Source organism: Pelophylax lessonae (assembly GCF_965119305.1).
Source record: "Pelophylax lessonae genome assembly, chromosome: 1".
Classification (NCBI taxonomy): Eukaryota; Metazoa; Chordata; class Amphibia; order Anura; family Ranidae; genus Pelophylax; species Pelophylax lessonae.
The window spans coordinates 463628723-463641745 of NC_138768.1; the positions used below are offsets into that span (position 1 = coordinate 463628723).

Here is a 13023-nt window from a genome sequence, read left to right on the forward strand (position 1 = left end):
TGAGTGATTATAAAATAAGACGTTTGGGGTTTGAACATCTGTGCATGGACTTTTTTCTGTTATACTCATTTTCTTATTCATGATTTGCGCTGCACTTTTATGCTTGTATATCTTCTGTCTTGGCTTTCTCAATGTACCTGGGTCAGTGTTCAGCTTGCATGCCAACTTAAAGGTTAATTATTGATTGCGCTGATTGTTTTTTGCTCCTCCCCAACTGTCTTACTCACCAGCCACGCTGCTGTCTTCTCCCTGGAGATCTTTCTGGACATGCTTGCCTCACACCTGCTCCCGTGCCACTGGACAGGACTCCACCATGTGTTGTGAGAGGATCCCTCTTGCACCTGAACCCCAGGCCCCTAGGTCACCCCCCAGACTAGGGGGCTACCCTCAAGGGCCACCGACAGCCTCCTCAGCACTCCATCTCCATACTTCCCCCAAACTCTTCTGCCCCTGCTGGGCTAACCCTGAGTATATATGAGGTGCCTACCCCCTTCCAGTCCTTCTGGGGATTGGTTAGGGCCCTCATGAATACTCCATGCAGCTCCTCTTACATTTCCCCCCATTCTTCTGAAAGCTTCTCCAAAGTTATTGGAGAGAAGGGACACACCCCCCTTCGCACAGCTCCCTCCCTCAGGAAAACTTGTCAGAGGTAACTCTTTAAGATAAAGGAGGAACAAGACAGCAGAAAGAAATGATGCTTGCTTAGCGCTTTGGATTGAGACAAGTACATACTGTAGAGGGATAAGATTTGTTCATATTTCATGTCAGAGATTTACAACTATGGGGAATGAAAGTGAGACAACATCCAAACTTTTGAGTTGCCAGTAAAAAGGGCAGAAATCTTCCAGTGGAGACACTTACCAGTCGCAGTCTACAGGACAGAAAGTGAAGGGATATCTCCCCAATGGGACACAGATAATAAAAAAAAACCCCAACAGGGATAACCTCCCATAGCTAGGCTCCTCTTCTAAATGTCAGTGTAGTGAACAAATGATCTCTTGTTATAGCCTTGCATTTATTCAAGACAGTGATGAAAAATATATTTTTTCCCATTTTTTTTCTAGTTGTGACTGTTCTGACTCTGTTTTTTCTTTGTAGCAAGGGTCGGGGGCATGTACTGATGGGTGCATGTATGTCACTTCTTCCTCCCATCCCACACTCCCATCAGTCTATGCATCACTTCATAAAGCAAGGATGGGGGAGTTGCAAGTACTGTTTAGTGGTAACATAGTTGACAACATTTTGAAATAATAAGGAGGAACACCTTAAAAGGTCAGATAAGAAAAAGGCAGCTGCACCTGAAGGGGCATGGCTAAAAGTGGCAAAAAATGTATGGGTGGTTTTACTGCATATGACTGCTTGTGTTGCATCTTTCTCATTTTGCTTTGGGTTACACTCAAGAGAAAATGGGAATAAACGAAGTGCCCTCGTTGGTGTCAGCATGTTTAAAAATAAACTCCATTGTTAGTGTTGGCAGAAAACAATAAACTGGATATCACTGGTGTCAGTGGGAACAAAATATGTTCTATTGTTGGTATCAATGCAATAAAGCAAGCACTATTGTTGCAGACAGTGATGTAAAACAAGCACCATTATTGTGTGTCAGTGGGAGTAAAAATAAGTCTAATTTTTGTGTCATTGAAATAAAATAGACTTAATATGGTTGGTGTCAGTGAGAGTAAAATAATCTCCATTATAGCTGTAGGAGTAAAATAAACACCATCTTTGTGTGAGTGGTGGGAAAAAATATTCCATTGTGCAGGTCACTAGGAGTAGACATAACATGGTTGGTGTCAGTGAGAGTAAAATAATCTCCATCATAGCTGTAGGAGTAAAATAAACACCATCTTTATATGAGTGGTGGAAAAAAATATGTGCAGGTCACTAGAAGTAAAATCAGCCTGCAAATCTTTCCTTTAGAAAAAATGGTCTTTATTTTCAAGGGTGGTATTTTGGGGTGCAAGAACATTTTGCCCCTAAACCACCTTAAATTATATCACTTAAAATAACACATCCACCTCTTCCCACAGATAAAATAAAAGTTAGGCATACACCAGTTAGACTTGTTATCTCTGCTTAAAATTGTACAGTATCCTAATTATTCGAGTAAAGCCCAAGCCTTTGCTTTTTGTCTCTATTAAATTTGGGCCTAGCCTTGAAATTTATAATTTTGCTGCTGGCCAGTTTTACACTGCTGTGTCGTTTGCAGTATCTTAATCCTTGGAGTAAAACACCTGTCTGTACTTTCAATCTCTAGTACTGGCCAGTGGCAGGGCAGTTTTACATCACAGATAACAAAGACAGGCACAGTGAACTCCTAGCCAATTTCTATCTGCCAGTCAAAGTTCGTTCATTACCAGTTGAGGAAAAAGCATGTTTTGTTGCTAAAACTATATGAGAAAAAGCCTTTCTTGTTCAAACTAAAATCATTTATATTGGAGTGCTGCTGCTGTATGTAAGCTAATTGTAAAAGGAAAAAAAAAACTATTTCACAGGCAAATATATGCTGTCAGTGTACTCTGTTGCTGAGACGGTCCATGAAAACCACGTTGTTTTATAACCACATTAAGCTTCAAGGCATACTCTATGCTTGTTGGATTTGTATATTTTCAATGCTGCCTTCCAAATGGCATGAAAAGACCTTCCCCCTGCTGTGCTATTTATTTTTTGCATTGGTACATGTCTCTTATGCCAGCACCCAGCTTTCCATGTTTTTTGGGGACAGTAGTTTGTCCGTTAGCCCTAACAAATTGCCAGCAATTAGTCACAAGATTTGCCCTCATAGACTTTGATGAGATTTGCCCTAAGTTTGAGTTTGCCAGATTTTTTAAGAAGACTCACTGGAACCTTGTTGAATCAAACTTGGGCAGATTTACCCATGACTATTGGTCATTTGTCACCTATGATGTTTACTGTTGACCAGATATTTAAATTGTGATGTTTACTTGTTGGTCCTAGAAGACCTAGGCTGGCCATACATTATACAGTTTTCTTGTTCAATTTTCTATAGATTTATCTTGAACTATGTAGTGCAAGGGCCTGCCTGATTGCATACAAATTGAAAGTGTTTAGGTATAACCTCATATTATATGGTTTTGGTAAATCTAAAGGAAAATTGTACAACAAGATTGTATAGTGTACGGCCAGCCTTAGTCAAGTACTGTTTTTTTTTTAACCAGTTCTTTTTTACTTCCTTTTCCCACCAGCTCATATCCTCAGCTGAGATAAACCGCTATGTGCAGACAATTGAAATTCCAGTCATTAACAGAGACCTTCCAAAGGACATTCCCTGCAGTGTTGCTGGATGGGGACTGATTGACAAGATCCATTCTTCTGACAAATTATTTGAGACCAACGTCACTATTGTAAGCCGAAGATTGTGCCACCGTTATTATCATGAGCTGACTGATGGGATGATCTGCGCAGGGAGCAATACAAAAATCACAGACTCTAGTCAGGTAATGTAATGACATTTTTTTCAAGTTCAAGGAGTATGCCAGTCAGGACAAAAACATTGTAGGGTTTGCACTGCAGTAACCCGATTATTCTAAATAGCATTCCGATGCACTATGCTGATGGACCTGTGTTGCAGCACAACATACGTTGTGTTGCATTGCATTGCTAAAATTGTTACATGCACCTTTTTTGTGCTTTTTGGTATGGTATTCAAATTAATGGACCCTCTAACACAATATGCATGGTAATTCGCAGGTAACCAGGTTTGCTATCAAGAGAATGTTTGCACATGGTGAATCACTACTAATATACTTGTAAAGGCCCTTTATGATGCTGTTTGCAGGGAAAGGTTGCAGTTGCTCTTTGTCCCTCTTGCACTGTCTGTGGGTGTGGCACTTTGAATGGCTGCATGTACAGTTGTAGTTCAGTGGAAGCTCGCATGAAGAGCAATCTCCTACAGCAGGGGTCTCCAAACTTTCTAAACAAAGGGCCAGTTTATTGTCTTTAAAACTGTATGGGAGCCGGCTGTGGCTATCGGGAGTAGAAAATGTCTCAATATCAATGGCTCAGGGTTGGTGGTCAGTAGGATGAGGAATTGTTCCCATCATTGATATTAGTGGGAGGATCAGTGATCCATCATTGGTGTCAGTGGAAGGAATAGTGCCCCATCATTGGTGTCAGTAGAAGGAATAGTACACCATTCATGGTGGCAGTGAAATAAATAGTGCTCCGTCATTGGTGTCAATGGGAGGAATAGTGCTCCATCATTGGTGTTAGTGGGAGGAATAGTGCCCCAATGATTAGCAGGAGGAATAGTGCTCCATCATTGGTATTAGTGGGAGGAATAGGGTCCTATCATTGGTATCAGTGAGAGGAATAGTGCCCCATCATTGGTGTCAGTGGAAGGAATAGTGCCCCATCATTGGTGTTAGTGGGAGGAATAGTATTCCAGTGTGGAACAATGTAACTATGCGGATACCACAACTATAGGATCCCTCTAGAAACTGGTAGTAAGCCCCGCCAGTACAGTAATCTCTACTAGCTTTCAGGTTTCATGCTGAATGGTTGCCTTGCTGCTGCTCGGCATGGGCGCTATTCAGAGAATGCTTTGTATTTTCTCAGTGGATGCAAAACTTTCTCTGATTGGAAGAGGTAGAGAGTGGTGGTAAGGTGGTAAGAACATGCAAAGCTTTCTCTGAATGGTGTCCATGATGAGCTGCAGAGTTCCTATGTTTACAGTGCAGCAGGGCAGCCACTCTGCATGGGACCCAGAAGCTAGTAGAAATCACTGTCAAAGGCTAGGTTCACATCTATGCGGTTGTGGTTGATGCAGTTTTCCGGCGAGTTTTGCGGTGCGTTTTGGGTTTTTGAACCTGCTTCTTTCAAAGGATTTTTTTATGCATTTTTCATGCATCTTGTGTTTTTGTTTCTCCTTAACAAACTATGAATAGCCAGTGGTTAAGGAGCAGGCGGCTGCCATGTACCTAACATCCAATGAGTCATCATGTAAGAAAAAAAATAAGAAAGAATGAATTTTAAGGGAAACTCCACACCACAATTCAAAGAAAAAAAAGCAGAGGGATCCTCCCCCCACAATTCATACCAGACCCTTATCCCAACATGCTGCCTGGCAGGCAGGGAAGGGGGGGGGGGACAGGGGGAGAAAACATTCTCTCTCCTGAACCATACCAGGCCATATGCCCTCAACATGGGAGGGTGCTGTGGGGCAGGACCTCTTCCCCACAACATGTTCTTGGGACAAGGGCCTCTTCCCTGCAACTCTGGCCAGTGGTTGTGTGGTTCTGCAGGCAGGAAGTTTATCAGAATCTGGAAGCCCCCTTTAACACAAGGTGGCCCCCAGATCCCGCCTCTCCTGTTTGAATTAAATAAGGGTATATTTTACCCCTACTCATTCACGAAAAAGTGTGTCCAAAAAACAAATAAATGTCCCCCCATGTAGATCCAGTGTCAATCACGATGAACGCTGCCGCCTGCACCAGTTGATGGCGTAACAAGATGATGTCCTCTGGTAATGTCACCGGGTGTCTATTTAAAGTGTTACTAAACCAAGATCCTGCATTCACTATATCTGGTCTCCTACAGTACACAGAACATGGAAATGCAATTATTTTAGTACATTTAAACTGATAAGTACCTTTTCTCATCAGCTGTTAGCAATTAGAGCAATCTTGTGACTTGTATCAGTGAATGCTGATAGTTTGTAGGAGGAGTTTTAATTTCTCCCACAATTGTCCTATCAGGCTTTAAGACCAATAATTCCCTGTCTGAACATGTCTGGATAGTGCTGGTTGGCCCTGTGCTGATCACATGTACCCTCCCAAGAAAAAAAAAATCATCCATCGATCAAGATGTGACATGCCACCCACTGTGTTCTTTTTTAGTTACTGGTCATGGAGGATAGATGAAGGGACTGGGCTGTCATTTTTGAATTGTATACAAGCCCACATGTGTGATGTTAATACAATGTGACCTGAATAGCTCAGCTAAAACCAGGAAGTGTTCTCTGAGCATTAGAGACCAAACTAAGCATGTGCAGCTGAACTACATTTACTGTGCTTATCTGGACTTGTCCAGAGTGACATTGCAGGAGGGGCAGGATCTGTGCATACAGGATCATACAGTCTTTTTTCACAATGCAGAGGAATAATCACCTAAGTTCCACAGTGAGTATAACAAGCATGCTATTCTGCATCAACAGCCAGATTTTACTGTTGTGGGTTTAGTAACACTTTAGGAACTGTCAGACAGCGGAGCAGGCAGACGGTGGGAGCCAGCGACGACTGCAGACTTTTTTGTTTTGGGTCGACGGCGGTATTTCTCGTGATTGACGCTGGATCCACACCGAGGGACTTCTTGTTTTTTTTTATTAAAAGAATAAACCACATTTAGTTTGTTAAGGAGAAAAAAAATGCAAAAACATATTAAAAACACATAAGAAAAACGCAACACTTGCATCTCTGGTGCAGGTCCATTGAAGTCTATTACAAGCAAAATGCAATTTTCTGCGGGAAAAAAAGTCCCTGACCCTTTCCAAAAACACAGTGGCTGAAAAATGTATATAGGAATAATAGGAAACCATGTTAAATGGACTACAGTGCGTTTCTACAAAACCCAAAACGCCCTCAAAAACGCATAGGTGAGAACTTAGTCGTGTTTACTACAGTGATTTCTAAGGATGTATTACTCAATTTCTAATAGACAAGATGCAATATAAAACAAAATACAGTAAACCCCCCTCCATTGCGGGGGTTACGTTCCGGACCCAGCCGTGAAAAGTGAAAATCCGCGAAATAGAAAAACCCTATTAAAATGCATTGTAGGCATGTTTTTTTTACTGTCACTGTACGTGTAAAAGCATTTTAAGGTCTTTAAACACACTTTTAAAACAATACAAACTCATTTAAACACAAAAGATACTGAGAGACATAGCAAGAGCTATGGAAAACACAAAAATATTTCATTTTTAATGATTTATATAGTAAAATAACATTACAAAAAAACCCGCAATATACCGGGACCGCAAAAACTGAACCGCGATGGAGTGGGGGTTTACTGTAACGCGCATCTCTTATAAATGTAATAAAAAATAAATAAATGAAAAAAAAATCACAATGTAAGTGTGAGTGATATATAAACTATTCCAACAAAAAAGTGTCAGTGAAGAGTTTAATTTATTGGTCCAATGAGGAAGCTCCAGAAAAAACAAATAAGATGCCCATCCCCATGCATATCCCAATGCATTTATCAGCAATCCATGATATAAACGCATATAGCATATAAACAAATGTTGATGTCCACCACATGAAGAGCATCAATAATTATGTGACTCCACCACCATATGCACTCACCAGAAGCACATTATTTATATTCCTGCTACTATGGGACAGTAGGAAGGATTCAATAACATCTTAAACTTACTTTAAATAAATAAAAAAGCAGACACCTGTATTATTTGGAAAATAAATAGGCCGCGGCCGTTTATTATTGGTTATAAATTTCAACAAACTTCAATCAATAAATATATAAATAAAGATTTAAACACACTCAACAGTATAGCCACCACAGCTCAGGCCGGATAAATAAATCACATTAAAAGCATCAACTTCCACACTTAAATAATATAAAAACGTCCCCCTTTACTACCGCATAGGTGACACAACCACATAATATAACAGCCGCGACAAGGGGGGGGGGGGGATGGGGAATTCACACTGCTGAATCTTCTGAGGCGAATGAGGGGAGCTCAACCTTATATAGGGTCTCAGAGGGCTCTAGAAACTTCTATCCTAATCCTATAGGTGCTCTGACCACTGCAATGCCACTCCCACTACCTCTCTTCCCTCCGGATACCCTTGAAATCCCTCCCTCTTTACCTGAGGAAAAAAGGAGGGAAATATCACCTCATAACTATTCTATCTATTTCCCCAGCCACTCTCCCATGAGGAAAAGGGGGCTTATTGCTGTTCCCCTTTTCCTTTCATTCTCCAGGTTTTAGCTGGTCTATCAGGTCTCCATGCTGTCCATTCTGGAGCGCCTCAGTATCGAAAACACTGCAATAAATGGGCTCACCACATTATGTTTCTTTATTGGTTACAAAGCAGGATGCGATCCTTAATTGAGATGAGGAGAACTGAAAGTGCAGACTACTTAGCATTCAGGAAGAATTTAATCCAGTCCTTTAAACACCAATTTGATAAGCCTGTTGTGGCCCCTAGATATTATACCAGTACTTATGAAACTTGTCACATTTATCTTTATTGAATTCACCTAATGCTATTTCTCTAATCTTTGCTTGTAGGGAGACTCCGGAGGGCCTCTGATTTGTAAAGGGGTGCAGGAAGGTATAGTGTCATTTGGTTATAATCACCCCCCTGGTGTCTATGCAAGAGTTGGCAAGTACTTGGATTGGATCAAACAGACCATGTCAGAAAATAATTTCCCAAAACTCTAAACAATGCTGTTTGTGCTCAATTGGCCACATTTGTTTTCCTTTAACAAATTAAGATTGTCATGATAATTAAATATCTCTGTGAACATACACATATGTTAGCATTAGTACTGAAATGTAACAGGAGTCATGATTAATGTTTAGTCAGATAATTGCAGTCATAATTAATAAAAAATTTAAGCAGCATTTTATGTTTACATTATATAGCATCATATGTTCAGAACCAAGCTTACTTTAATGATAATTTAATAGTTGGTAAGATTGAATAAAGACACCAGTCCTTCTAGTTCAATCTGTGTAGATGTATGTACAGTATGTGTGAGTGTGTTTGGTCAATACCATTTCCCATATCTCTGTATATTGCATTCACTAAAATGCCCATCTAAGATTTTTTTTGAAATTATCCACACTTCCCGCTGACACCGATGATTGTGGAAGGGAGTTCTGCATCCTTACTGCTCTAACAGTAAAGAACCCCCTACGCAGTTTAAGGTTGAGCCGCTTCTCCTCCAATTTCACTGAGTGGCCACGTGTCTTCTTAAAGTGGTAATAAAGTCAGTAAAGAAAATTCAAAAAAAGTCCACCTGCAAGTTAATGTTATAATTGCTAATATGAACCGCATACTGGCATAATATGGCATACTTACCTTAAAATGAATCCCTTGTGCAGCACATTGTCACCGCTGACAGGGCTTCCATCTTCACCCAGTCTTCCTTCCGGGTTCAAGTGCTCTGGCTGTATGAATAGCCGAGACGTGATGACATCACTACCGCACATGCACACTGGAGTCACAGTCGCGGCACCGAGCTTGAAGGTACGGCACAGATATCGGAGCACATGTGCCAGTGATGTGACCAGCTGCATCCCGTGTGAATGTCTCCTAAACAGTGAAAGTTTGGGAGATATTCACTATACCTATAGGTAAGCCTTAATATAGGCTTACCTGTAGGTACAAGGTAAAAATTGGACTTTACTACCACTTTAAGCTCCCTGAAAGAGAATCCTTTCTTCCCTATGCTAGAATCACCATTGAGATTTCACTATCATATCTCCTCTCAAGTGTCTTTTCTCCAGGGAGAATACATTTTTTTTTTTTTTAATGTAGTCGTTCAGAATTTAGTTCCTCCAGTCTCCTTATTAGCTTTGTCAACCTTCTCTGAACTCTCTCCAGCACATCCTTTCTGAGGATTGGTGACCAGAACTGGAGGGCGTATTCAAGATGTGGCTAGACTAAAGTCTGTAAAGTGGTAGAATTATATTTTTATTGCTATTAACGCATGCTAATATTCTGCTAGCCTTGCTTCTGCAGATTGGCATTGCATGTATTGCGGAACTACTAGGACCCCCAGAACTTTTTCTATCCCGGAATCCCCCTAATGAGTAACTTGCATTTATGTTTTTGGCCCCCAAGTGCATTACTTTACATTTCTCAACATAAAACCTCATTTGCCCTGTAGTTGACCACCCCATTATTTTATTGAGGTCTTTTATATCCTATTGTGAAGTTATTGCCCTGCACCATCAGCAAACACTGAGATTGAGCTATTTATACCATCTTCTATGTCATTTATGAATAAATGTACACAGAATTGGTCCCAGGACAGAGCCTTGGGGTACCCCATTTACTACTCCAGACCATTCTGAGTACACACTGTTTATCATCACCCTTTGGTTGTGGCGCTGTAACCAGTTTTCTATCCAGGTACATACCCTATGGTCTAAGCCAACAGACCTTAATTTGTAAATTATGCGTTTTTGGGAAACTGGATTAAGTGCTTTTGCAAAATCCAAATACCCCACATTCAGAGGCCTTCTTTTATCTAGATGACAGCTAGGTTGCAAACTATTGATGTTAGACTGACTGGCCTGTAGTTTCCAGGTACATATTTTTGCCCTTTTTTGAATATTGCTACTACGTTGATGAGATGAAAACATTAGGCTAACTGTGCATAATGATGTCACCAAATGAAAGAGAAGCTGCAAAGAAAATGAAAATAACCCAGTGTTTGCTGTTTAATAAGTGTTTTCCCTCTCTTTAAGCATCACCTAGCCACATGATTTCAGTCAAGATGTGGCATTAGAGGTAGGCCACATGAGAAGTCCAATCTACCCAATAAACTGAGATAACCCCTTCCTTCTATAATTTATCTCCGGTCCACCTTTAAGTTTTAAATATTCCTGCCCATCATTGTATATTCCAGCTCCTCCTTTTGCATTCTTGCTGATATAAGGTAAATACAAAAAAAAAAAAAAGAAAGTTAAAACCTCTTCTAATGGGCATAGCAGAAATGCAAATCCAGGGAATCCAGTACATAGATCTTGCCAGTCGAGTCAGAGTAGAAACTGTTAGGGGGTTTATCTCTCTAGCATCTACCAAAAACTGAAATGTCAGTTTTGGGTGCATTGACCATTAAATTATTTACCAAAAATGCCCTTTTGACATTTGTATATAACAAATTCACAATGGACAGAGTCTATTTATTACATGATACCAAGATAAATTACCTTGTTCTTTTAGTTCATTATACACTTCCATATTTTATTCAGTAGTTCAGTTCAGATCTTTGCATTTACATGTTGTGTACTTTAACCGCTTGCCGACTGCTCACAGTATATTTACTGCGGCAGTCAGCCCCTCACAGGCAGAGCGACGTAGGTCTACGTCGCTAGCCTGTGAGGCTCTAGGGAGCGAGCGCGCGCCCGCGGAGGCGTGCTCCCGCTCCCGCGCGGTCACGGACCCCCCCGCGCGCATGACCGGCGGACCCGATGTCCGCCGGTCACTCGGCGATCGTCGGGGGAGAGGGAGAAAGTCAGGCGGCTTGTGTAAACAAGCCACCTGTCATTCTCCTCGGTGTAAAAACACTGATCACATGGTTCTACAATGTAGAACCGTTGATCAGTGTCCCTACAGCTAAAGCCACAGCCAATCACAGTAAGAATCACGCCCCTAGGGACACACACAGCCCCTCCCTCTCAAATAAAGTTAACCCCTTCACTACCAGTGTATTTTTACAGTAACAGTGCATATGTATAGCACTGATTACTGTAGAAATGTCACTGGTAACCCCAAAAGTGTCAAAAATGTCAGTCAAGGGTCCGATCTGTCCGCCGCAATGTCGCAGTACCGCAAACAAAATCGCAGATCGCCGCCATTACGCGTTAAAAAAAAAAAACAACAAAAATGACATAAATCTTTCCCTTTGTTAGTAAACGCGATAACTTTTGCGCAAACCAATAAAAATCCGCTTTTTGCGATTTTTTTTTACCAAACATAGGTAGCATAAAACAAATTGGCCAAAAATGGTAAAAAAATTTTGATTTTTACATTTTTTTTTTGGGGAATTTCATATAAATAATGTGAAAAATATTGTTATTTTTGCAAAATTGACGCTCTTTTTTTGTTTATAGCGCGTGATCAAAAAATCGCACAGGTGATCAAATACCACCAAAAGAAAGCTCTGTTTGTAGGAAAAAAAGGACGTCAAATTAGTTTAGGTACAGTGTCGCACGACCGCGCAATTGTCCGTTAAAGTCACGCAGTGCCGAATCGCAAAATACCCCCTGGTCGTTTAGCAGCCAAATCCTGCGGGGCTTAAGTGGTTAAAGTAGATCTAAACCTTAATTGCATAGATCTTGCCAACAGCCAACATAGCTGCTTGTAGTCGTCATCAGGAGTTTTGTAACAATTGCACACCTTCCACCCTCAAAGACTCCCTAACTCATCAAGTTGCCGTGAATACTTTAGCACACTATACAACGTGCGGCAACCTAAAACTTGCGGCAGCCACACCAACTCCAATGCTGGTAAAGGGCATTGTCAAATACCAGGACGCACAGGGTGCAGGATTCAGGAGTGATTTGTACAGAGTGCAGAGTTCAGGAGTGCTTTAACCACTTAAGGACCCTGCGTTACTTTAACCAACAATTGCGCGGTCGTGCGACGCTGTACCCAAATAAAATTGCCCTTTTTTTCTGACAAATGGAGCTTTCTTTTGGTGGTATTTTAACACCTCTGCGGTTTTTATTATTTGCGCTAAAAACAAAAAAAGGCCGACAATTCTAAAAAAAAAAAAAAATCTATGTTTTTTTTACTTTCTGCTATAAAACATTCCCAATAAAAAAATTAAAAATCTAAATTTTTCATCAATTTAGGCCAATATGTATTGTGCTACATATTTTTGGTAAATAAAATCCTAATAAGTATTGTGGGAGATTAGCTCGGTGGCGGGTATGGATGACCCCTTGGGGGGGTGCGTTTACACAGGGAGATAGCCGAGAAGTGGTTGCAAACAACAGTTTGGTTTATTCTTGCAATTTACTTCACACAAGTGCAAGCCTCAAAAACATCAAAATAAAAATAAAACACAAAATAAATCCTTGCCACTGTGGGCGGCTACCTTCTCACATACAGGAACCTACCTATGGAGTCTGTCTCAATCCTACTGTTGGGCAAACTTTGCTGATCCTACAGCAGACACTCCATAGTCCATGTTTTTTCTTCACACAACAAATGTCCATTGAACATGTCCCTTTTCCTCTTCACATTGAACATGTCCCTTTGATTCTTCACATTGAACATGTCCCTTTGCTTCTTCACA

General features: G+C 40.8%; 1 protein-coding gene across 1 annotated transcript in view; it reads left to right on the top strand.

Moving 5' to 3' along the window:
- Window positions 1–8639, top strand: part of LOC309544919 (mast cell protease 1A-like) — a 44391-nt gene extending 35752 nt beyond the window's left edge. Inside the window, exons 4-5 of the mRNA XM_082243926.1 lie at window positions 3207–3458; window positions 8276–8639. Of these exons, the coding sequence (XP_082100052.1) occupies window positions 3207–3458; window positions 8276–8428 (405 nt within the window). The 3' untranslated portion in view covers window positions 8429–8639. The remainder of the gene's footprint in view (window positions 1–3206; window positions 3459–8275) is intronic.
- The last annotated feature ends 4384 nt before the right edge of the window (window positions 8640–13023 follow it).